Source organism: Vombatus ursinus, unplaced genomic scaffold, assembly GCF_900497805.2.
Source record: "Vombatus ursinus unplaced genomic scaffold, bare-nosed wombat genome assembly UNPS02000580.1, whole genome shotgun sequence".
NCBI lineage: Eukaryota > Metazoa > Chordata > Mammalia > Diprotodontia > Vombatidae > Vombatus > Vombatus ursinus.
Genome location: NW_020940358.1, coordinates 6,518,554 through 6,543,227, shown reverse-complemented (window position 1 = coordinate 6,543,227; position 24,674 = coordinate 6,518,554). Strand labels below are relative to the sequence as shown.

At 36.2% G+C, this 24,674-nt stretch overlaps 1 protein-coding gene across 2 annotated transcripts in view; it reads right to left on the bottom strand.

The window, feature by feature from the left end:
- DIDO1 (death inducer-obliterator 1) overlaps positions 1-23,833 on the bottom strand; it is a 63,132-nt gene extending 39,299 nt beyond the window's left edge. For both annotated transcript variants that reach the window (XM_027850063.1, XM_027850059.1), the window contains exons 1-6: positions 23,743-23,833; positions 6,280-6,393; positions 4,995-5,847; positions 4,434-4,752; positions 3,338-3,550; positions 1,858-2,071 (exon numbers count right to left, since the gene is read on the bottom strand). In XM_027850063.1, the coding sequence (XP_027705864.1) occupies positions 1,858-2,071; positions 3,338-3,550; positions 4,434-4,752; positions 4,995-5,847; positions 6,280-6,361 (1,681 nt within the window). In that variant the 5' untranslated portion in view covers positions 6,362-6,393; positions 23,743-23,833. The remainder of the gene's footprint in view (positions 1-1,857; positions 2,072-3,337; positions 3,551-4,433; positions 4,753-4,994; positions 5,848-6,279; positions 6,394-23,742) is intronic.
- Positions 23,834-24,674: the final 841 nt, after the last annotated feature.

Genomic DNA, 24,674 nt, shown 5'->3' with positions numbered 1-24,674 from the left:
TAAGAATTAAACCTACTGGTTATTTGAACTTTCCTATTCATTTATGGTAACTGAAAATAACACATGTAGGTGAGATGTGCCTCAGTCTAAGTATATAAGCCCCTCCTCACCCCCCCAAATTTTTTTTTTGGATAGATAAGACGGATTGAAGAGGTTGAAGAGAAGTAAAGATGGACCTCATCTCATATAATTCTCCTCTTACTGAATTCTGATGGTCTGTTACGTCCCTTACATTTCCAAATTTTTAACAGGGAATTTGCCCTCTCAATTTTAGAGGAATTTAGAATGAGGGTAAATGGGGGTGGAAACAACAAACATCAATGGAATAAGGAGAGCTAAGATGTATTTTCCCCTCTCTGCAGATGGCTTCCTGATATTATAAACAGTTAATAAAATATAGGTGGGTTTTCAGGGATTCAGATATGAAATTCCAGTAGAACCAGATGCAGTTTCAGAGTCTGTCACCAAAAACAAGGTGGATGTGTATTGTGCTTTTATTTCCCTTTGCCTAGCCTCTTTTTTTTAATTTCCAAAATAACTGTCAGATTGTAAACTAATACAGGTATATATCATCTGTTGACAGAACAGATGTAAGATGCAATAGTTTTAAGAATGCATTTGAATGTCATAATTTCATTATTCTAGAACACAAGGTAAGATTATGAAATTAATTCTTACATTCCAAAAGCTGTGAATTAGAAAAGCAGGGGCCAGAAATCCAGAAATACTTGAAAATAGAAAGCTAGTTTTTTTCTTAACTTTCATTAATATTTGCTACAATTCAGAAAACACACACTATTACTCACTTACCTTTATATAAACTAATCAGATCTTCTGTAAAATTGAGTGTTTATGTGAATAAATGTAGTATATGAATTAGACACTCAAAAATAAACAAACCCTCTCATCTGCCCAGTAAGAAATAAAAAGTTAAACCTGAAAATCTCTAATATAAGCAGAGTATCATCTCAGGTTATTTGCAGAAAGTTTCCAAAATGTACAGATCATTAGAACTGATGATTATGTGCTGCTGACATGTGCAAAAAATAAAATAAAAATAAAAAAGTTAAATGTACTTTAAAGATCTGTGATTTTGTTGGTCTGAGTGCTTTCTTCCCCGACACAGATCCCAACCCCTCTAGGACTTGGTAGATGGTCTGCGAGTGACTGTGGCCGAAAAATTCGTCAGCCTATGGCCAATCTGGCGAAGAACCTCTCCGAATTTAGCTAGGCTGGTCCTTAGACAGCAGACATACAGTCCGTCCGTCGCTGGGCCCACGCTCTCGAAGCCTTTCCAGCTTGGTAGGGGCTGCCAGAGCTTGCACTCCACCACTGAATGGCATAGCCTTCAAGAACCCAAGGTCACCTCCACACCACGATGAAGTGTTAGAGGACTTTTGTGGAAGAAAGCTAATAGTACAGCAAGAAAATTATTGTTGGTATTGAGCACTGATGAACATGGATGATGTGTTGAACCTATTAAGGCAAAATTTGCTGACGTTACTATACTTACCACCTACTGAAAATAGTTTTAAGAACTCAATCAAGGACATTCAGCAACCATGTGCGGACAACTATGTTTTGTGATGTGTGTGTGTGTGTGTGTGTGTGTGTGTGTGTGTGGTGTGTTCACATTTTCTTTTTCTTAAAACAAGTCACAAAAGACTAAGAAGTGGACTGGACCTTGAAAATCTCCTTAGATGTATAAATGTATGTGAATTGTTGAAGGTGAAGAAAGTGTTTAAGAGCAGAATAAAAACACGATTAAACTTCCAAATCTTGGACAAGCCAAAACTGGGTGGCTATTTAGAATAGAACGTAAAGGATTGATGAGACAAATCCCTGTGTGATACATACATTTATATAACAGTGATGATGAAATGGCAGCAGTCTTTTCTGGCTTTACTGCATTGTAATTGTGATCGCTTGCCCAGGATGGTGTGCTGCTTTCTGAAGTTGTTTCCTTAACAAGTCCTTCATTCCTAGGTGTCGTCACCACAGTTTTCTTTGCAATGTTTTCTTTTTTGTCAGGAGCTGGCCTCTTCTGGACAGAAGAAATTTTAATACCTGCCTGTATAATGTAAAATCTCAATCACTATTTGTAAAATGGCTAAAAGTTCTATGACATACTTGATTTCAATTTTTTATCACAATTAATGTTTGTTATTATACTGTTCCTGTGGGCATGTTAACTGGGTAAAACCACCATGTAATGTTGTGATCTAATAACCAAAAGAGCTACATGCTCTTAGGTTGCAATTAATAGAAATATCAAGTACAGAAGGATGAAGTGGCAGTCCTTCTGTACTCTGATCAAACCAAACTTAAAGTAATATGGTTCAACTTTCGATGCCACATTTTAGAAAGAACAGTCACAAACTGGAACAAGTCAAAGATGGTAAAGATCAAAACTATTTTAAAGGAGATGACTGAAGTGTTTAAGTATCTGTGGGGTCACCATGTGAAAGGATTAGAATTTTCTGCTTGGCCCCAGAAGGGAGTACTAGAAGCAATATGCAGAAGTAATAGAAAGGCAGATTTCAGCTTAACATAAGGACAAATTTCCTCAAAATGAAAGCTGTCCAAAATTGGAATGGCTGCCCCCCGAGGTTATTGGAGGTGTTCAAACACAGGCTAAGTGACCATTTAATGCAGATAGGACTTGTGATTTTAGGATACATAGATATATATCCATATCTATCTATCTATCTATGCAAACACACCTTTGAAGATTCCTTACAATTCTAAATTTCCTATTTTAAAATCACATGGTTAAGTCTCACTTTTTTTTTTAAAAGGCAATTGGGGTTAAGTGACTTGCCCAGGATCACACAGCTAGTAAGTGTCAAGTGTTTGGTCTGAGGCCGCATTTGAACTCAGGTCCTCCTGACTTCAGGGCCGGTGCTCTGTCCACTGCGCCACCTAGCTGCCCCCAAGTCTCACTTTTTGTAATTAGTAAATAAATGGGAATTTAGACAACCTTGTGTAAACTAGCAACAATTTATGACTTATATCTGCTACCCATCCATTGTGTATATTAAATAATAATTTTCAATTCTGAGGGGTGATTAATTAGCTATATATATTACACAGCCTATATTTTGCCTCCTTCTTGTCCAGTGCATTAACTCCTTGACTATAGGCAGACATGAGAAGGAATTACTAAAATGTAGTTTGTATCTGTTCCTTATTGATGGTTCTGATGAAAAACTTGGTAGAGAAGGTCAAACTATTAGCTAAAACAATATTAGCTGTGAATAATTTAGGTATGTTTTTCTTTTCCCTCAAAATAAAAACCCTACTTCATTTTTTTGTTTGTCCAAAGTAGCTAGCTTACCTGAACACCAGATTTTGGAAGACTGCATTTTTCAGGTTTCAATTTTGGCTTTTCTTTTACTTTTGGTTTTGGTTCTTTGCCAGCAGACAGAAATTTCATGGTGGCTGCAGCATGTTTAAGGATACAATCATTACTACAATATACTGAGTCAGGCTGAGCCACACTGGAACAACCAGGACCAATACATTTTGAGGCACCAGGAGTCTCAATAACCTGAAGATTGAAATGTACAATATAGTTAAATAGCATAATTAGAATTATTAAAGAACTTTATAATACCATGTTTGCACTATTCTGTTTCAGTCAAGTGATACTAGTAGCATATAAGTATACCTCATCACCATCATAATCACTAAATTTTATCTTCATTTAGTCATTACTTATCAATCTGAATTTTTCATACTCCTACCCATTTTCTGGCACTTACTTTTGCAAATACACAAATAGCCAAAAACAAAATCAGATGCAATTTCTAGAGAAATTCATTTATCATTTTATAGTTTTAGCTAATTCATTCAAATGAACCCTGTTTCTCACATCTGATAGCTTAAACTATGTACTAAATTTAGGCTTCAAAATAAGAAAATTTTATGTGAAAATCCTTTAAAGAAAAAAGGAAGCCATAGACTATAATGAGACTATGACTTTTTTTGCTAACATATAAAATTGTATTCCAGGTGGCTTTAATTCTTAATGGCCTTGATGATTTTAGCTTATTTCTGGAATTACAATAAAATGTGGTCCTCCCATCTCTAAGAGATTTTGTGATAAAGCAGATTACAAGTCATAAGAATTACTCAGAGAGAAGTATGATCACAAAGTAGCAGCAACAGTGGCATACCCATTTTTCTACAGGTTTAATAAAAATAAATATTAAATAAGAAATGAGCTATATTTAAGCCATATCCACTATTTGCTTACACTTACTTATCAGTAATAGTTTCAGATAATCAATTTCATGAAGATTAATTCCAATGATTTTAATAATAAAGGTTTTAATTAAGTTTTAATAAGTCTGAGGGTTTTAATAAGTCTGAAACTGACACCACAATTCTTTAAAATCCAGCTTTTAAAAATGTTATGGCAAAATACTCACAGGTTGAAATATTTTGAGCTTTTTCTTGCCACTTGGATTGGCGGCTTTTTCAATTCTACCCTTGATTCCTTGATCTTCACTGGATTTTTGCTCTATTGTTCCTATACTTGTCAGTTCTGTACCATCAGCATTTTCATGTCTAAACTTAGTTTCCTGCTGATCAGATTCTGAAGTAGTCTCATCCTGTACTTGCAGGATGGTGCAATTTGGACAGATATAATCTTCTCCATTCCTTTCCAAAAGTCTCCCACGAGCTTCAGAAATTCCTACACAATCACCATGAAACCATTCTTCGCACCGGTCACAGCAAATCATAAATCTGAAAATTTTTTAAAAAAATATATCAGATATGGAAAAACAGAATCAAATATGAGCATCAATTTATGGAACTGAAATATTAAGGGAAAAAAAATCTCATTTAGACATCAATTAACTTTCAATTAAAATCACCATCCTATAATTGGTAGAATTTATCAATAAGGCCTGCCTCTTTGAAATCTTCTATTACTTGAATAAACTTAAAGGCAAACACATACATTTTTCCATCTACCAACTACCTACCTGTTGTTGTGAGGTTGTCGACATATGCAATATAATGCATTAGGGTCATAAACCTCACATTCAGGTTTCCGCTTCACTAACTCTTCAGGTTCTTCATCTTTGATTCCCTGAGGAGCTTTCCCCTCCAACTTACTATCCTGGTCTTCTTTAGACTCCTGGGGTACAGCTACTTGATCCACTGTCTCAGGTTCTTGCTTACTGGGCACCTCAGTTTCCACTGTATTACCTGCCTCCACAACAACCGTTTCTGTGGGATCCTCTTCATGACGTTTCTTCCTTAGGCGATTCTGTATACCTTTCAGGGTCAATTCAGAGGGTTCTTGTTCACGCTTTCTTCTAAGACGATTCTGAAGTTCTTTCAATGTCAATCCATCACTGTCACTATCAGAGGTGTCATCATCTTCATCTTCATCATCATCTTTTGTTCCTTTTGTAACTGCAGTAGGCTGACCCTTGACATTCCTGGAGTCAGATTTCTGACCAGTTTTAGTTTCAGGAGTGCTTTCCACACTTCCTTCGGAAGCAGTTTCTACATCAGTAGCTGGACAGGAGGCTGGTTCACTTGAATCTTCCAGGGTAACAGGAACATTTTTTCTTCCTCTCCTTCTAACTGTTGTAAGAAATTCTTCTACTCTTTCTGTACGCTTGGGCTGCCGCCCACTTCGACGAAGGGAGAGGCTTTGCTGCTGCTGTTGTGGTTGCTGATCAAGGGACTCTATTTCAGCATCTCCTGCACCCTCACGTTTAGCAATGGTAGTTCTGCGAAAACCCCATGTTTTCCTAAACTCTTTACTTGTGGGTTTAATTGCTTTTGGAGCCTCATCATTGCTTGGGTCACCTTTGTCATCCAAACCTAAAAAAAAATTAAAATTATGAATTTGTTAATCTTTTAAAATTATTTGTTTCTAATAAGTATGTCATGCACACAACAGACAGAGGGCTAGAAAGGAACCTCCAGGTGATCTAGTCTAATTCTCTTATTTTACAGATGAGGAAACTGAGGCCCAAAGAAATGATATGCCTTGCCTGCTGGTCATGTAGTAAATGGCAAAGCCAGGATTTAGATATATTTATTTATACCAAATTACATTCTGAACAATATTTTCTATGTATGAGCATTTGTGCAAAAAGCAACCAAAAAAGAAACACAAGTTTTCATCTATGGAAAAGTGAATCTTTATATTAAACTCATACTTTAGAGTTCAGAAGTTGGCTTTCAGGTGTTTCCACTAGCATTTTGAGGATTACAGGTAAATAGTTTTCTACTTTAAATAAAAGTAAATACCTTGGGAATTATTTTCCATATTGTCCAAGCTTGACTCAGATTTAAATGCCACTGATGATTCTGGATTTACAGCATGTTCCATCACAGGAATACCAGAGTTCTATAAGTGTAACCCTAAAAATATACAAAATTAACTTTATTTGTGATGATGGGTTATTTTGCTTTGTACCGTCCACCACAAATAGTATATGTAAATACTTGATAATGAAAACACAAGCCGTTACCACTTCACATTTGACTGTTCTGCTCATGTTCAAGAAGCACTGTTTAAGGGATAAAGGCAGCAGAGTATCTACAGTCTCTTACTGTACTTATACATTTGCATTAAAATTTCTATTATAGTTATGTGTATGTGTCCCATCTTCCCCACCGAAACTGCAGTTTTATTAAGGAAAGAGACCCCAAACTATCTTTTCCCCCTCAGCACTTATCCTTGTACAGAGTAGGTCTTCATAAATGTTAGTCATTCCAGTGATAAACACTTTTAAAAACATACAGATACTCTAGATATTTCGATTTATTATGTTCTCACTTCAACTCAGTATCCATTAAATTTAATGCTGATATCAAATGATCATTATATTAACTTCTCAGAACAGGTATTAAATTCCTACGGATCTATCTATTAAAACCTAACTCAAATGTCTGCTCTTTCCTTGTGGAAGCCTCTCTTGATCCCTACTGCCCAAACCTTTCACACACATTGTGACACTATTTGCAACTTAGGCTGATCTTCCAAAGTATCCTTTCCTGATCCCAGCTATTAACTTTTTCTTTCTTCTGCATATACTTAATAGGCACATGTGGTCTCTTCAAGCATAAGTTCCTTGAAGAGATTTAATTTTTTTTTTGTCTTTTCATTCCCAGTGGCTAGTATAGCCACAAAGGACACAAAGTAGTACCTGACACAAAGTAGTAGGTGCTTAATGAATCCTTGATTGATAAGACTTTGTTCACACTCCTTTATGAATTCATCATGTATTATTTTGTAAGGTATTTGGATATGTGTCATTACCACCCTACTCAGGGCTTCTTAAACTTTTCCCTCTAGAAGCATTCAGCACTTCTTAAAAAGTGGGTGGGTCTCAACCCACAGTCACTAGAGATCCTGTCTTAATTAAGGTTTTTTTTTTAAATCTCCACCAATACCTAAATCACAGTGCACTATTACACATAAAAATTTAATTCTCTAGTATTCTCTTAGTTTAAGTTACCCATGTCAACTAAATAATCACAGTATGATCATTCTTTAAGATTAACTCACTCTACAATTATTTGCAATAGGTTCGCCTAGCCTTTGTAGAAAGGAATCTTTTTATATATCAATTAACATTATTTCTCTAATTCTATAAACTGCATCTGGGCAATTTTTGTAAATAATTGCAAATAAAAATCAAAGCTTATGTGCAGACTTTTTCATTTCTGCTAAGTATGTTGTTTATCCTCTAAGTTCAAATTGCAAACTGTTAGAAGAGATCTGTTTAGTCAAAAGTTGAACTGTATAAAAAATATAGTATGAGGGTCAGCATAAAATAGTTACATAAAAGACAAAAATCCAAATTAATACATCCCTGTGGTCTGGGATATTCCAAAAAATTTCAAAGCTAAATAGGAATACTTATTTCCTTAAAAAAAGATAACAGTCTTAAAAAATAAACCTCTAGGTATAAGGAAACTGGAACTGATATCATTTCACACTTTATCTGACTCAACATCATAGTTGGATATCTTCCTGCAGTTGTAAATAAAATGGAATAGAGTGAAGAAATTAGTGGAAAACCACACAGCAAAATTTATAAAATGTTTACAGTCTGAAAGGCTGAGAAAAATACACACCCAAATCTAAAATCAAACAAACAAAAAAAAAAAACCCAAACAAAACAGGATTCTTCTTGATGTCAACTCAAAGTATCTAGGTGTATCAACCAAAATTTCACTTGAAGTAAGCTCCTGAAAGAAATATAAATAGGTTTACAAAAACTATTCTTCCACCATAGGCACTTAATAGTCACACAGTACCTTTAGAATCACTTAAAATCTTCTGAACCTTGTATTCATGAAGTTAAACATAATTTTCCACTACAACAAAAAGTGTAACCAATGTAATCAAGTGTTGTGTGCGTGTGTCTTTGTGTGAGGTGGCGGTGCTGGTGATGGAAGGGGAATTAATGTATCACATCCATCCTCAAAAAGTTTACAAAATAATTAAGAAACAAAAATAGAATATAAATTTCAAAAATTAAATGCAAAATGTTGTAATGCGGGTTCTGAGTACAACAGCTGTTAAGAGAGAGGAAAGCTCAAAAATAGGTTGGAGTAAGTGGAAAGGAAGAATGAATTAAGGCAGGGGAAGGCCTTTTTATTCATTGGGAGTAGCAGTAAAAGAGTAGACAATACCTTAGAGATGGGAATGAATATAACCTAGAAGAGAGGGGAAAAAAGAGAAAGAGACTGACAAGACTAGAATACACATGTTGAAGATAAGGTTGGATAGGTCCAAATTAAGGATTCTGAAAGCCAGAATCTCTTTTATTTATGATAAGCAATAGGGAATTCACTATAGGTTCTTGTGATATGAAAAAAGATTAATCTGGCAATACCAGGCCAGATAGATTAGAAGATAGCTTTGGTTCATAGACAAGGGATTACAAGAAACTCAAGAACTGAGAGGTAACTCAGGTAATCTACTCAAATCTGCATATGAAACAATTCTGTCTACAAATACATCGGGGAAAAGGTCCCTTAGTCCTTCCTTGAAGTTCCAGAATGAAGATTAACCTACTACTTCCCCATTTTGAAAAAACTACAACTGTTAAAAAAAAAAGTCTAAATCTGTTTCTCTCAAATGTCAACCCTCTGCAGCCAAGCACAGCAAGTCTAATCCTTATACCCAACACCTGAAGACAACCATCATCTTTTCCCCCCCTCTTCCCGATCAAGTCTTCTTTTTCCCTGGCTAAAAACTGATACTCTATTGTTCTGATTACCTTACATACCACCAATACCCCTTACCCAGAGTTCTCTTAGGCACTTGGTAAGTTTGAGAAAGGACAACAAACGATGGAAGTTAGGGCAGTGATTCTCATTCTCAAAGTATGGTCTGGGGATCCCTGAGAGGTTCTCCCAAGACCCTTTGGGGGGCGGGGTGTCTGTGAAACCAAATCTATTTTCATAATAATACCAAGACATTAATTATTTGCCTTTTCCCTTATTCTCTCATAAGCATACAGTGGATTTTCCCCAGAGATTACAAGACCTGCAAATTAAAGATTTAGCTATAAATATGAATCCTCAGTTAATATCACCTCTTAATAGATGTAACTCACATAAACAAAAGCTCCTTAGGGCTTCTCAATAATTTTTAAGAGTGTAAAGGGGTCCAGGTCGCATGATCAAAAAGTTTGAAAATTGTTAAATGTTGAAAGGAATAATTCGAGACTGGAACAAAGTTGCCATCCACAATGCTAAAGTATCAATACTCAACATCCTTTATTTCTGTAAGCATGGTAGTTTGAAAGGTGCTTTTGTAGGACCAAATTACAAGCTTAAAAGGAGTTAATTTTGGGTGATTGTAAAAATGTTTCTTCATCAAAGTGGAGTCATCAACACTGCAAATTTAAATCTAATGATCATCAATATGTCAAATATTACTATTTTCAAAGAAATCGTTCGTAATTTGTCATCTCAAATCTTTTCAGAATTCTAATCTTTGTTTTGAAGAGACCCGAATTATTTCTAAAATGAACTTTAATCACAAAAACAAAAAGTATGCCCATGATTATTATGAAAAATATTGGCTAAACACAATTGAACTACTAACATTACACTATTTACCTTCTATATTTTCTTTCACATATCCCTAACTACTTGGATCACAAAAACCCCAAAGAATAATACAGAGCCAACATGAAAATTAGTAATTACTTACTAAAATAGTCCCAAATCTTCAAAAACCCTTTTAACTTATTTAATCCACCAATATCTTTCCCTGTTACTAAGTGCTACCTGGAGCTCAGGTCTCACACATCTTACCTATTACTCAGAATCACTCCAACTGCCTTCTCCTTAACTGCTGTCTCCCCTAGTTACCCTAGAACCTACACTGTAACATTCCAAATCATTCTTTTTAAAGACACAGTAATTATTACTCTTCTGCAATCTCGTGTACTTCTCTGTAGCTTTACTTTGGACAAATTACAGGTAAATTAGGATAGCCACTATTATTTTAGGTCACTTTACTTACAGTAAGGAACTATGCAAAATTATATTCATTATGGTTAAAAATAAGGAACTTATAAACAAGGAATATCTAAGAATTTGTAAAATCATGGAACAAGGCCAAATTACAGGTCTGACAGAGTTCATAGCCAGAGTTTGCTATTTTATTAGTTGTATGACCTTGGACAAATCACTTAACCTGTCAGGATCTCAGTTTCCTTATCTGTAAGATGAGATAAATAAAATTACGTCAAATGCTCCTTACAGCTCTAAATCTGATAATCCTACAACCATCTCTCTTTTGATTATGCCAACTATGCTATCCTATTCCAAAGTAAGCTTTGAATGACAAGGAAAAATTACAATATAAGATATAAAGCAAGAGAAAACCATTTCACAAAAATGAACAGCATTACATCCACTAGTAGGTAGGTGGCACAGTGGATAAAACATTGGCCTAGAATCAAGAACTGAGTTCACATCCCATCTCAGACACTTATACTAACTGTGTGACACTGGGCAAGTCACTGAATGTGTTTGCCTCAACTGTAAAATGGGGAAAATAGCAGCACCTCCCTCAAAGGATTGTTCTGAGGATTAAATAACATTTTTAAAGCACTACAGGGCTTGACACACAATAGGTATTATATAAATGCTAATTCCTTCTTTCCCTATCAACCTAAAATAAAATGATCAACATACAAATTGAACACCATTTTTCTAATATTTCTTTCAGAAACATTGAATTTTTATCCAGTTTAAAATCAAAGCATTTCAGTCCCCTCCTCCCTCAAACTCCTCTACCTGCACAACATCCTGAGCCACCACTCATCCCCAGCTCCTCCTAGAATGACAGTCACAATTAAATCAAATTATTGATGAAGTATAGCTGATCTCACTGTGCTCCAAAACAATTATTATTAGCATCTCCTCCCAAGTTCTTATCAAATTCCCATTAGATCACTGGCTACCTGTGCAAAGAATATGGATTGTACTTCACTTCCTGTAACAAAAAATCAACTATGAAAATTAAGGGGGTTGATTGTTATTAACAATTTTACTTCTTTCCTTCCATGAAATAACTATCTTATCAATTTGTCTTTTCAGAATCTCCAACTCACCAGACAAGCTAGTTATCAGAAAAGGAAAAATAATTCCATGTGACTCCAGTATTTTGAAAATAAATTTTGGCTGACTTCACAAATCAACAGTTACAAATTTGTAAAAACAATAGCGTTTTCAATTCCATTTACTCAATGGCCAGTCACTAAGAGGACTCATTCTAATTAGTCTTTGAGAGTCCCCAACAGAAGGTCCATTCTGATTCTCAAAATAGTTAGCAGACTCCTACTTAGCTAAGGAAATTAGTACCTCATTTTCCCCTCCCCAAGGAGAATATAAGCTTCATGATGAAAGAGAATGTTTTGTTCTTTGTATCCCCAGTGCCCAGCACAGTGCCAAAAGTTGGTAAGTACTTCATAAATACTTGCAGAATTGAATTGTGACACTATTATATTTACCTACTAAAAAAAAAAGTCTCTTGAAGTATCCTTGGTTAGTACAGGGTCGATTAATATCATTCATTTTTAGAGCAACAAGACACTATAGCACTACTTTTTATTGAAGATACAATGAAAAAAAATTATTTTGCCCCATCTGGTGGCAAAATTGTGTACTGAATTCTTAATGGCTTACCACCTTATCATTCTCTTCCATTTTTCTTCCAAAAACAAGGTACCCCAAGCAACACTACAGGAGGGGAGGGAGAGACAGAGTAAAGAAGACCAGGGACAAGATGAAAAAGAATACTTGTAGTTATTAAGTCAAATTGTGATTTAACCTGTGTATTATTCACTCTTTTTTCTCTTTAATACAATTCATATTAATGCACTAATACCTCAGAAAATTCACCATAAGCTAGTAATAGTTTTCCTCCCCTCACAATCTATAATTATTTATTCACTTAACAGAGATTAGATAAGACTAACCTTTCCCTCACGGAACTTACAGGCTAGTAAAAGATGAGGCACAATTAAATAATCATAAAATATGACATGTTAAGCGCACTAAACATCTGATGAACTGAGTGCTATGTGAGAAACCGTCAAGTCACATATCAGAAAAAATTTCATTCAGACAGAAAGTACTTCTCCAAAGTCATTCATTACAGACATCTTAGCTGAGAAGCTGCAGAAAAATAGATTCTGTCACCATCTTACTGAGGATGGCCAAAACAGTGTTTTTTTCTCTCCACTGATTGATGTGGTCCCCACCAAGAGCCTCTTTATAAGCCCACATAAAAAAGAGGTAACAGCTACAAAGACATCATAACAGGGCACAGACCTTGAAGAGGATACATTTATAGACCGACACAAATGGCAGACAAAAGAAAACTGAGTGTACTACACATCACATTTTAGATCAGATATTAATTTTTTTTTGTCATGGAGCTCTTTAGTAGTCTGGTGAAACTTAAACCCTTATCAGAATCAAGTTTGTTGCCTACAGTCTTAATTTAAAGTGACTGCTAAATTTCAGTTAGAGGCCAGTGAAAAGAAAGATCTAATTGTTTTCCCCATGAAAGCACATAAATCTCCCAAAATCTATCCATGATCTATTAGGGGGTCTGTGGATCTCAGGTTAAAAAATCTTCTTATAAATCTGGTTGGGGTCTAGGCTAGTAATTCAACTTTTAATTTTTTCAATTACTTGCTATTATCAAGTCACCCATAAAAAAAGCAAAAAACTGACCATTCACATGTAATTTATTAATAGGTACTGCAATGTGGAAAGAAACAAAACACCTAGAAACATTCAACCAAAATCTCAAATTTTCAATTTTTATATCAGCATAACATTGGTGGCTGCCCATTTTCAAAATTGCCTTCAAAAATGTTCAAGTGAGCTGGCAAGGGGACTGACTGATGCCTTGAAACTACTTTCTCGTGGCTCCACTATATGTTCTCTAAAACTAATGCTTAAAAAGGATACTTCATGATTAAGCAAAACCCAATTCTACTACAGCTAGGGTGACACTTGAACAGTCACATGTAAATGAATAGCTTAGGTGTCTAAATCAGGAAAAGTATTAGTTTCCCTAATTCTTAGAGCTAGTCAGACCTTAATTCTGGGGCAGAGGTGTTCAAACTCTCTTTGGATACTAAACTCACCTACGATCAAATCTGTAGTAAAAACATCATGTAAAATCATTATGGTAAATAACTGGGATAGGAAATTCAGAATTATACACCAGGGTCATACTCAGCACATAAACTACAATAAGAAATACTAGAAATGCAATTTACTTTCACTTTCAAAAAACTTTCCTAAACCAGAAGTCAGGTACTGTTATGACTAGATAGCTTCTTTTTAAGCTGTGAAACATTTCAGTCAATCACCAAGCACCTATTAAGGTACCTTTGACCTAACCATGTTATGTGCCAGACACTGTGCTGTGTTAGGTATAAGGAAATAAAAGTCAAACAGTCCCTACCCTCAAAGGCTTACTTTCTAGCAGTGAGAGAAAATATGTACAAAAATAGGCATAGACAAAATAGATACAAAATAGATCATTTATAAGGGGAATTCATTAATAGTTGTTTTTTTGGGGGGGGGGAAGGGAGGCTTCCAATTAAAGGTGGCACTGGAGGCTCTGAGCTGGAAAGGAAACTAGGAATTCTAGATGTAAGCAGGGAGTATATTCCAAAAATGAGGGACACCTAGGCAAAGAGCCAGGAGATAGGAGTTGGAGTGTTAAGTGTAAGAAACAGTTAAGTAGATAATTTGGGCTGGACTCCTCCCTTGAGAGGAACAATGTGTGATAAGTTTGGAGACTTGTACTCCAAGCATACTCTCATGAAATTTTAAAGCTGAAGGAGATTTTACAGACCATATAGCACAACTTTTTCATAGGTATACAAGAAAAAGCCAAGAGAAGTATGGTGTTTTGCCCAAGAACACACAACTAGTTAGTGGCAGAGCTAGAACCCAATCCAGTGTTATTTCCATCCTCCTTTCCAGCTAGTCAACGTTAAACTTTAATGCAGCATTATGTTTAGTTATCTGGGATTTTGAGGCATTTTTTCCAATAGTGACTATAGTTTTAGGTACAGAAAATTTCTGTGATGAGTGTCTTTGCTTCAATTTTTAAGGAGCAAAAGGAAAAGATAATACTAAAATGAAAACCCAAATGATGCTAAACAAAGGTGAGACATTATAACACTGCAAACAGTAATTTTTTCAAGTACTTAAAAAATGAGACAAAGAAAACCACACACTCCAAATCCATATTCAACCCACTGGTTCAAATGGCTAACTTGCCCTTCAAGACTAATTCTGACTTGTGCTCTGAAACCAACACAACTCCCCCCACCCCCCAAAAAATAACACATAGCACTTAAGGATGCATTTAAAATTGCTTATGAATTTCAAGACATTGAACAAACCTTTTTGTTATACTAGTTCTCATTTTTGCTGCAGTAAAAGGTACTTAGTCCAACACCAGGAAATATTTTTTTCCCCTTTGTAATAATAAAGAAGCTCAGTGGCAGCTAGGTGGCACAGTGGATAGAGCACCACCCCTGAAGTCAGGAGGACTGGAGTCCAGATCTGACCTCAGACACTTGACACTTACTAGCTGTGTGACCCTGGGCAAGTCACTTAACCCCAACTGCCTAAAAAAAAAAAAAACAATAATAATAATAAAGAAGCTCAATTAGTCATTTTTCAAAGTTAAAGAGACAGGCCCTCAGGCATTTCCTATACCCTCCACAATATAGCCCCTTCTCTTTTATTTGTATACTATAGTCCAGCACAAGTTGTTTCAAAAGTGTACAGATTTACATAAGTTTGTTATTTGGTTCAAACTACCCTTTTCATACATGCCTAGTTACTACTCTCCCTTTAGTCAGCAGGCCCTTTCATCAAGCTGTGGGACTTTAGGAGTTGTAATTCTTTAGTTTAGTATAATCCACATTTTGGGCTGTTGCTTTTAGCCCCACTTTTGACCTCTGAAAGACTATGTTCTTTTCTGTTTGGTCTACACGTACCTCCCAGTTGACTGCTGGTTTTAAGTGGCAGCAGGGACAGTAACTATCTACTAGCTACCCCAACTTAACTGTTATCTTTCTGGCTCTGACCCTAGCAACTTTCTCTCAGGCTTGCTTTCTTAAACCTATTTTCTGTTTCCAAGTCCATGTAAATCCTCCCTTAGTTGACCCTCCAGGATAAATTCTCTCTTATCTTTTGAACTACCAGATTCTCTATAAAAGGAGAGGGTGTGGCTGGAAATGGTTAAGAAGACAGGATTTTAAGACCAATTCTGGATCAATTCTTCCCCTCCCAATATGCATATATTTAATCTTATCTGTGATATACACGTTCAAAAATTACATATTAAAAGTAACCTCCTTAAAGGTAACCCCAATATTTTAGTATTTAAAAATTTTAGGACCTCTTCATTTATTATTTTAATATTGAAAACTTTACCTCTCCCCTATCTGCTGGGTACCCTCCCAACCCAATTTATCAATAGCTAGCTAGAACAAAAAACTCGGGGCAGTTAGGTGGCACAGTGGATAGAGCACTGGCCCTGAAGTCAGGAGGACCTGAGTTCAAATCCGGCCTCAGACCAAACACTTGACACTCACTTGCTGTGTGCCCCTGGGCAAGTCACTTAACCCCAATTGCCTAAATAAATAAATAAATAATGGAACAAAAAACTGAAGGGGATATTTAAACATTAAGCATCGTCAATGAAACATTATGGTGCTGTTTTGGAAAGCAATTTGGAATCATGCAAATAAAGTGGCTAAAATGTGCATATCCTTTGACTCTGATAGATAGTCCACTACTATGTATATACCCCAAGGAAGTCAAAGATAAAAAGAAAGACTCCATATATAAAGGCACTATTAACATTTGTAGAAGCACATTTTTTGGTGACAAAGAACATGAATCAAAGTATATGTCAATCATTTATGGCTAACCAAATCATGCTACATAACTGTTATGAAATGAGCTATAAGAAACAACTAATATGAAGCATGGATAGACATCAACTGATGCAAAGTGAAATTCAGCAGAGCCAGGAAAAGTATATAATCAATGACTCCATTTACATCATTGTAAACAGAAAGAACCACCACCACAAAACAAAGCTAAATGTTGTGAAATCATGAATATGCATGCCTCCACACAAGAGATATGAAAAGATAAAGGGGCATGGGGGTGGGGTCCATGAGTAGAATACTGCATGTCAGATCTTTTAAAATTTTTTGTTAAAAGTGATGGTTCTTTGGCAGGGACAGGATACAGGGGGAAACTTGGCTATATGAAAACAGAGATATTATAAAAATACATTTTAAAAAATTATTGTGCTTTGACCCAGAAATCCTGCCACTATCAATGACAGAGAAAGGTCCCATATATACCAACATATTAATAACAGCACTTTTGGGGTAGCAAAGAAATGGGTTATTAGTTGAGAAATAGCTAAACAAATTGTGGTACATGAATGTAACGCAATATTGCTCTTCTCTAAGAAAAGACCAGTGCGTGGAATTCAAGATGTATGTATTGAGGCAGAATGAAGTAAGACAATTCAAAGAAACAATATATACAATGACTACAACAATATAAATAAAAAGAAAAGAAAAGAAAATGAATACTATGTAATAATAATGATGAAGATGGGCTCTGGAAAAGAATATCTCCCTCCTTGCTCCTTTCATTGGAGAGGTGATAGAGAACAGATGTAGAAAGCTGCATAAGCTATCAGATGTAGTCAACTACTATTGGCTGGTTTTACTGAACTGGTCCTCCTCCAGTCCCCTTCCCTCACACATATCCATGTTACTTTTGTAACTAGAGAGGGACTGCTGGGAAGGAGTCTAGTTAGAAGTGAATATGATGTAAAATAACAAAACAAAACAAAACCATCAATAAAACTTTTAAAAGAGAATGATTACATTCCTAGAAACTATCTAGCATCCAAAAATTAATAAACTATTAGTCAATTTAATTTTTTATTAATCAACAAAAGTCTGCTAATTGGAAATACGCAGTTAGTTCTATTACAAAATTTAAAATGAAACTATGCCAACTATACTTATACAACCTTTGATGAACAAATGAGCCAAAGTTTATATTTAATATCAAAACCATTAAAATTAACACTTGAAATAATGCATTTAATTATGATATTTAAAAGCAGTTTAAATTATGCAATAGTATGCTGAATATCAGGATTAAGAAGGGTCAAATTAGCAGACTAAAACAAGGATAATGTCAATCAGGAACCACCAATACACAAAAATGGGCTCCATATTATATGATCCTGACACCACAAAGTTCAAAACCATTTCCCAAGCTCTACTCCACTGACAGCACCTAGACATGGATTAAATAAAGCCTCTTATTATTCAGGACTTGGGCAAGCACTTGAAAAACAGAAACTTCAGTTTTTCCAAGTTTTTCTATAATGCATTAGGTGGCCTAGCCAGGTACTGTCTTTCTCATTATGTAAGCCTGTGTGTTGGAAAGAGGGGAGTTTCAGAGATGCTCATCTTATTACTCTACAACAGCCTTGTAGCAGGCTATGAGCCTAGATTAGTTGAGGGTGGCACTACAACATTAGCACCTTGCACTATACCTTTTGGACTGGGAGGCATGAGATAAGAGAATGAATCATGCAGGTAAGGTGAGGAATAAAAATCTAATTTACAAGCTTGCTTTTTATATTCCTCCACTTAAGTTGTCTTTTCTCCCTACTTCTTTACTGATATGTTGAGATTATCTTTCCAAATTATGAAATTAAGTCTACTTTCAAATGTGTTAATCAAGTTGCTACTTTTTAAATGAAGTGTATCCTTTGATACAATACCAAGAAATACCAACAATTTTAATTCCATGTATAAAAAAGCTTAAGAACAATTTTCCAAGATAAGACCTTTTCAGAATGCAGAATTATACTGAAATGGTTTTAAATATTGAAGTAATCCTAGTCCAAAAATATTATTATGCACAAAAAACCTAAACTTTTAAGTATTATTCATCTTGTCTCTCATCTATAACAAGTTGTTAAAATCTAGGCTATCTACCTTTGACCATTCAACATATTTTGGAATCACTGTTTAAATTTCTGCTTGGATAAGCTTAAAAAACAAAATTTTACTATCAGAAAAACAATTTAAAAGGCGCAAGAGAATATGTATTTCATTTCAAAGCCAAATTAAAGAGATTTATCCATAGCACTGGGTCATCCTCCACAATCAAGGCAAATTAATGATCTGTAATTGTTAAGAAAACCCTCCCTCAAAATGACAAAAGGTCAGATTAGGAATATGCAAATGAGTGTTCTAACAGTTATATGCAATAAAGCTCTTTACCTGATACAATTTTTCTCAAGTAAACACTGAGGAAATTCTTCTTGGAAAACTCCTGAAATGGATGCTGCTCCTCCTGACTACTATGAGTCAGGAAAAAAAGACTGGAGAGGAGAAAGAGGAAGGACTATCAGACAGAGAGAGAAGGATTATATCAATATTAGAATGTTTCAAACGTTTTTTTCCGATTTTACCTAATAACAAGTTAGGGTTCAGTTCAAAGAAAATTTTATTTGAACTGAGAAATCAGTTCTCAAACTATAAAACGTGATTTTTCACAAAAGGTTTAGAGTAGTTAACAATACAAACAACCCCTTTTCACTATACTTACTATATGCTTCTTTCAGTAACATAAGACATAGAAAAGAGCTCCAGTAACTATTTTTCCACTTTTTTGGTTCCTCTACCAGCTTTCTGGCCATTCAGAAATTCTTTTGAATTTGCTCTCTGCCTTCCAAAGTGAAGTACTCAACTTCTAATTTAGTGTCACAAAAACACTTTGTAAGAGTGTCAAAAATTGTCTTTATTTAAAGTATACTCAACTTAAACCCAGGAATGTGAAAGCCAGAATCAAGAACAAGTATGTAAACTCTTTAAATTTGGAAGATCTTCCTGAACTCCCAGTTACAGCATATATTTATCAATGGTAATATTTTTATATATCTAAATGAAAAGCACTGAAACTGGTGAGCCACTATACTTATGACTGACCACAGCACAATTTGCATGCTATGAAATTTTACTCTTCAATTCACAATTCAAGGTAATTAGTACTTGCTTATCAACAAGTGACTTTATTTTAGCTACCATCGTTCCAATTAAACAATTAAATTACAAGTTAGTTAACACCTTTCTTTTAATTTAGCATACCATTTAAAAGGTAAAAGTCTACTAAAATAGTCAGAGGACTAAATCCTGGAATATACTTTCATTTTGATTATCTCCCAATTATGAAATTTCCAAGAAAAATATGGTAATTAACAATATGGTATTAGATGGAAAACTCCCTCATCCCAGCCTAACAATAATAAGCATTTATTAAATCCCTACTAAATACCAAGTACTGTGCTCAGTCCTGGGAATGAAAAGAGAAAACCCTCCCCAAATCCCTACCTTCAAAGAGCTTACATTCTATCCGGGGAAATTACACTGCACATGTTATTTCAAGATTCACTGAAAGGTCCCCAGGTGTTACAAAACCATCATTCAAAGTACTGGATAAGGATTTCAATCATAGAAAGTCAGTCATTTCTTTCATAACCAAGACCAAGATTCAGTAAATTTCATCTATATATGGTTGTGAAAGTTTAATGCAAACTTCTTGTGGGCCAAGACTGTTTTAGTTTTGTCATCATCAGACTATCGAAATGCCTAGAAGACATTGTGGTGTTCAAAAAATGTATAGATTGAAAAATGCTATGTTTACTATAACCAATCTGTACTTCCACCTATCAAAAGGTACCACACTTAGAGTATCACAAAAAATCAGGCAGTATGAAACAAATTAAGGCAGTATGAAAAACCAATTTTTGCAATTTCTCCAAAACAGCCAAAATACACCAAATATATGTAGTAAAGAAATACTAAGTAAACTTTATAAAATAACATCTGTTGTGATTATCTGTTGTGATAAAGGATAAACACATCTTTTAGTGTGTCCATGTGTTTCTTTTAGTGCTTTCATGTTCTATCTAATAACTAATAACTGATGCTCAATGTTAACTGTAATTCTATAGGGCTACAGAGTGAAGTGATTCACCTATAATAATAATTACTATATTCTAGTTGGCATAACTACCAAAGAATGGAATACTGGATACTGCAATTCTATTAGAATTTGGACATTCCCATAACTAGTCCCCAAAATTCTTCTATGCAGTTTTAATAGGTCACACTCATTCCCAATTCTGCCTCCTGACTCATCCTGACAAACTTATCCAAATCCAACCCCATTTTCTCCACAAATGCTGTTCTGGTCACTCCAGCCAACACTGATATTTGTTTCATAAACTCCTATAATAGCACTTCTCATACGAACCATTCCTTTTGGCATTCATACGGCAGCCTTGCACTTTTCTTATTACCTTCTAATTCTATCTCCCAGGACACCTAATGGTTCTGAGCTCAACTAATAGTTGTTGAAATGAACAATTTTAGTAAATATGTACATATGGCATGCAGCTACAACTTATAATAGGCACCCAACTATTGATTGTCCTTAATGATACATCAAGGAAATGAACCACCCCTAAAAAGCACCGCCTTAGAAGCTAGTTTCTTCAAGGATCCCCTGATGAACAATTTAGGAACCCATCAACTGACCCCCTCAACACTGACTTATATTCTTGGGGGCTTACTTTATTTCTAAAATTAGAGAGCTGAACTTGTTAAACTTTTAGAGTTCCTTCCATCTTAACATGCTAAGACTGTTTCCATAATTTGAATGACTAAATTATTTTTTCCTAGAAGAACATGTCTGGGCTGGGGGAAAAGTCAGAGTTCAGTTAATGAACTTTTGACTTCTATACTTTAGTAAAAACCATTTCAAAATGGGAAATTCTGTGAATGCATTCTATACAATACACTATAATTCATATATGATATGCCACTGTATGTTTAAACCTAATTCAGAATACAGTGATCAAGTAGAAGAATGATGAAAAAGTTGGGAGTTCCTACTATGTCCTAATACACTAAGCATTTTTATTGAACTGTAGCAAAAGGGTTCAGATATGATCTATTCACAAGTAGTAAGGTGATGTAGGGAAAAACCAAAGAGTTACATAAAATTATTTATTTGTCTACAAATAAAACATGTTCAATCCCCTAGGAGTAAACACAACAGAAAAGATCTGAGAGGATAGGTAATTTAGATACAGCTATATTGGGTCCAGATGATTAGATAGATCACATAAAAAACAAAGCCCTGAAACAAGGATATTAGGGATAAAGAATTCTTCAAAACCACAAATTAATATTAAAATTCCAGATAAATCTTATAAAAAGACCAGAAGGAGTTTTATTTCTAGCCTTCTTAATCAAAAAGAAATTCCAAATCATGGGGATATTATAATACAGAAAAGCAATAAAGGAAAATTTTTTTTTTAATCGACTAAGGTCAAATAAAGGCAGTCAGAAGCAGGTTTTGAATTTTCATGAGATTATTTAAAAAGGAGTATTAAAAGTTAACAGGTTATCTGTAGCCTACACCCTGGGGAAAGAAAGAAGGCAACAGGTAAAGAAGATCTAGCCTTCACTTATTTGAAAACAATTATTATTAACATGTACTGACACTGCTTGCTTCTTGGACTAAGAAAAATTGATTTCCACTGGTTATTGGTTATATAGGTTTATACTGTCATCTGCACAGCTGATGGAATATTGTGTTTTGCCCACAATCTACAAAATAATTTAAAATATGCAAGATAGCAGCAATGAAATTAATAAAACTCATGGGAAACTGTAAATAACAAATATGTATGCTCACTTTTTACCAAAAAGTAGTTTTCCAATCTCCCTCTCCCACTAAGGCTCATTACTATAATTCGTTTGGATCTAGAGGCTAAATTAACAAATTTTCAGTCTTTTAGCAAAGTATATGAAAAGTGAGCAATAAAGCCCCGATTGTGATTAGCAATGCATGTATTTTTTAGATTTAGTCTAAAGTTTTACTAGAAACATGAAACGAACATTTCCATTAAATATTTCAGAGATTAAAAAAAAATACATACACTAGCCCCATAAAGTCATCATAAGGTCTTACGTTATCATGGCCATTACGAATTACCGGGCACTTTATTTCTAATCCCATAATTCTATGGCAATTCAACAGACCCAAGAAAAGACAAATGGTAAAGGATTAAGATTTTATTTACTTTGGGTAATTTTGTAAGTTGGAAATTAAAACAAAACTCTCTACAAGAATACGTTGTAACTGCAATATGGCAAATTTTGATTCTTTTCTCTCTAAATAAAAAGTATCAGTGGATACTTGCTCCATTCAAACTCAAGCATTCCAAAAGTCTTCTCCCAAAAGATCAGAGGGCAGAAACTATTTTATAATTCATGTGTATTTCCAGAGAGCCCAAGGGTGCTGTGTTACTCAGTAAATAACTGTTGACTGGAAAATCCTCAGTGGAGTTACAACCTCTTAATTGCTCATACAAAAAACAGAGCTTCCCCGTCAAAAAGTGAGAGGTTTGAATATCGGACAGCTGCACTCTAATTTTTATGTCTCCTCTAACAATCAGTGGCTACCTAGTTGGTCAAGGACCACCCTTCCACCCCCAAATCCCACGCACTATCAGGCCGGGAAAATGAGTCCAGGAGAAAGCTCGGACGGCGTAGGTGGGTGCGGCTCCGTACATCGGGCTGGTGGAAAGCTGGGGCTTCCCAAGAAGCGGCCGCTCCGGACGGATCAAATCCCTTTACTTAGGCATAATCATGTTATTATAAGCCAGATGCGGTCACGGAAGGAAGATGCCTGGAAACGCTGGTTGGAGGTAGGAGGAGAGAGAAGGGCGCGGGGGGAGGCCGAACGGGGAAAGCCCGGGCGGGACAGGGAAGCCCTACGCTAGGGGCGTGGAGTGGAGAATGCGTCCGACTCCCGCCATTCCCCAGGGTCCCTGGCCCAGGCAAGAAGGGGGCGCCCTGCAGCCCGCTACCCCGCCCGGGAGCAGGCGGCGGCCGCCATTTTCTCCGGGGGCCCCGAGCTCAAAGGCCGAGAGGTGAGGCCCGCACAGGCCCCTTGTGTGAGGGGGGCGATGAAGCCGAGTCCTTCGCTTCCCTCCTTCCCTTTGTGACGGCCACACACGGCGAGGGCTGGGGCCCTCCTCCCGGGGGCTCCGGGGTCGTGACTTACCGGCGGGCCTCAAGGCCTCCCAGGTCTCGCAGCCATTTCCTACCGAATGCCGCTAATGGGCCGGGGGGGCAGTCTGGGCGGCTGCCTGCTACGCCGCCCAACGAGGCGCGACGGCAAGAGGGGTAGCGGCGCCGAGGCGTGCGTTTCGGGAGCCATTGGGGAACGGAACCACGGCGACCCCTGCCTTGGAGGAGGAGCTACTGCAGGCGCCGCGAAGCCCCAGCCCCAAGGAAGACGGGAAACAAGAGTGAACCCCAAATCGGCTATTTCGGATTATAGGAGACCTCTGGAGAAACAGGATCCCGTAGGAGGTGGGTGGGATGGTCTATCATTCAGTAGTAAATTGCAAATTTAGTCACTTCTGTGGCGTGTGGGTACCTAGTTTACAAATCTCCCCAAACTAGTGGCAGTAAATCACTCCTAAACTAAAGTTCCTAAAATCCTGCTTGTCATGCAGCTTCCCAGTCCAAGAAGATATTGTTGATTCCTAGGGCCTGCTACATTATGGCAGATTTTTTTTTTCTTCTGTTAACTTTAAATGGTTTTCATGAAAACACTTATCTACCTCCAAACCTGGGTTTAGAGCACAGTGCTTGTTGAACCTTTTGTACCTTTGGACTTCCTTCTAGATTCCTGTTCCCACCGTAGTATCACACATGACAAGTACAGCTTTAGAGATGAAAGGGACTTTAGAGGCCATCTAGTCCAACCCATGGAGCAGCTAGATGGGGCAGTGGATAGAGTGCTGCACATGGGGTGAGGAAGGCTCATCTTCTTGAGTTCAAATCTGACCTCAGACACTTAGTAGCTGTGTGACACCCCCGTCCCCCCATTTGCCTCAGTTTCCTCACGTGTAAAATGAGCTGGAGAAGGAAATGGCAAACCACTTCAGTTATCTTTGCCAAGAAAACCCCAAATAGGGTTAGAAAGAG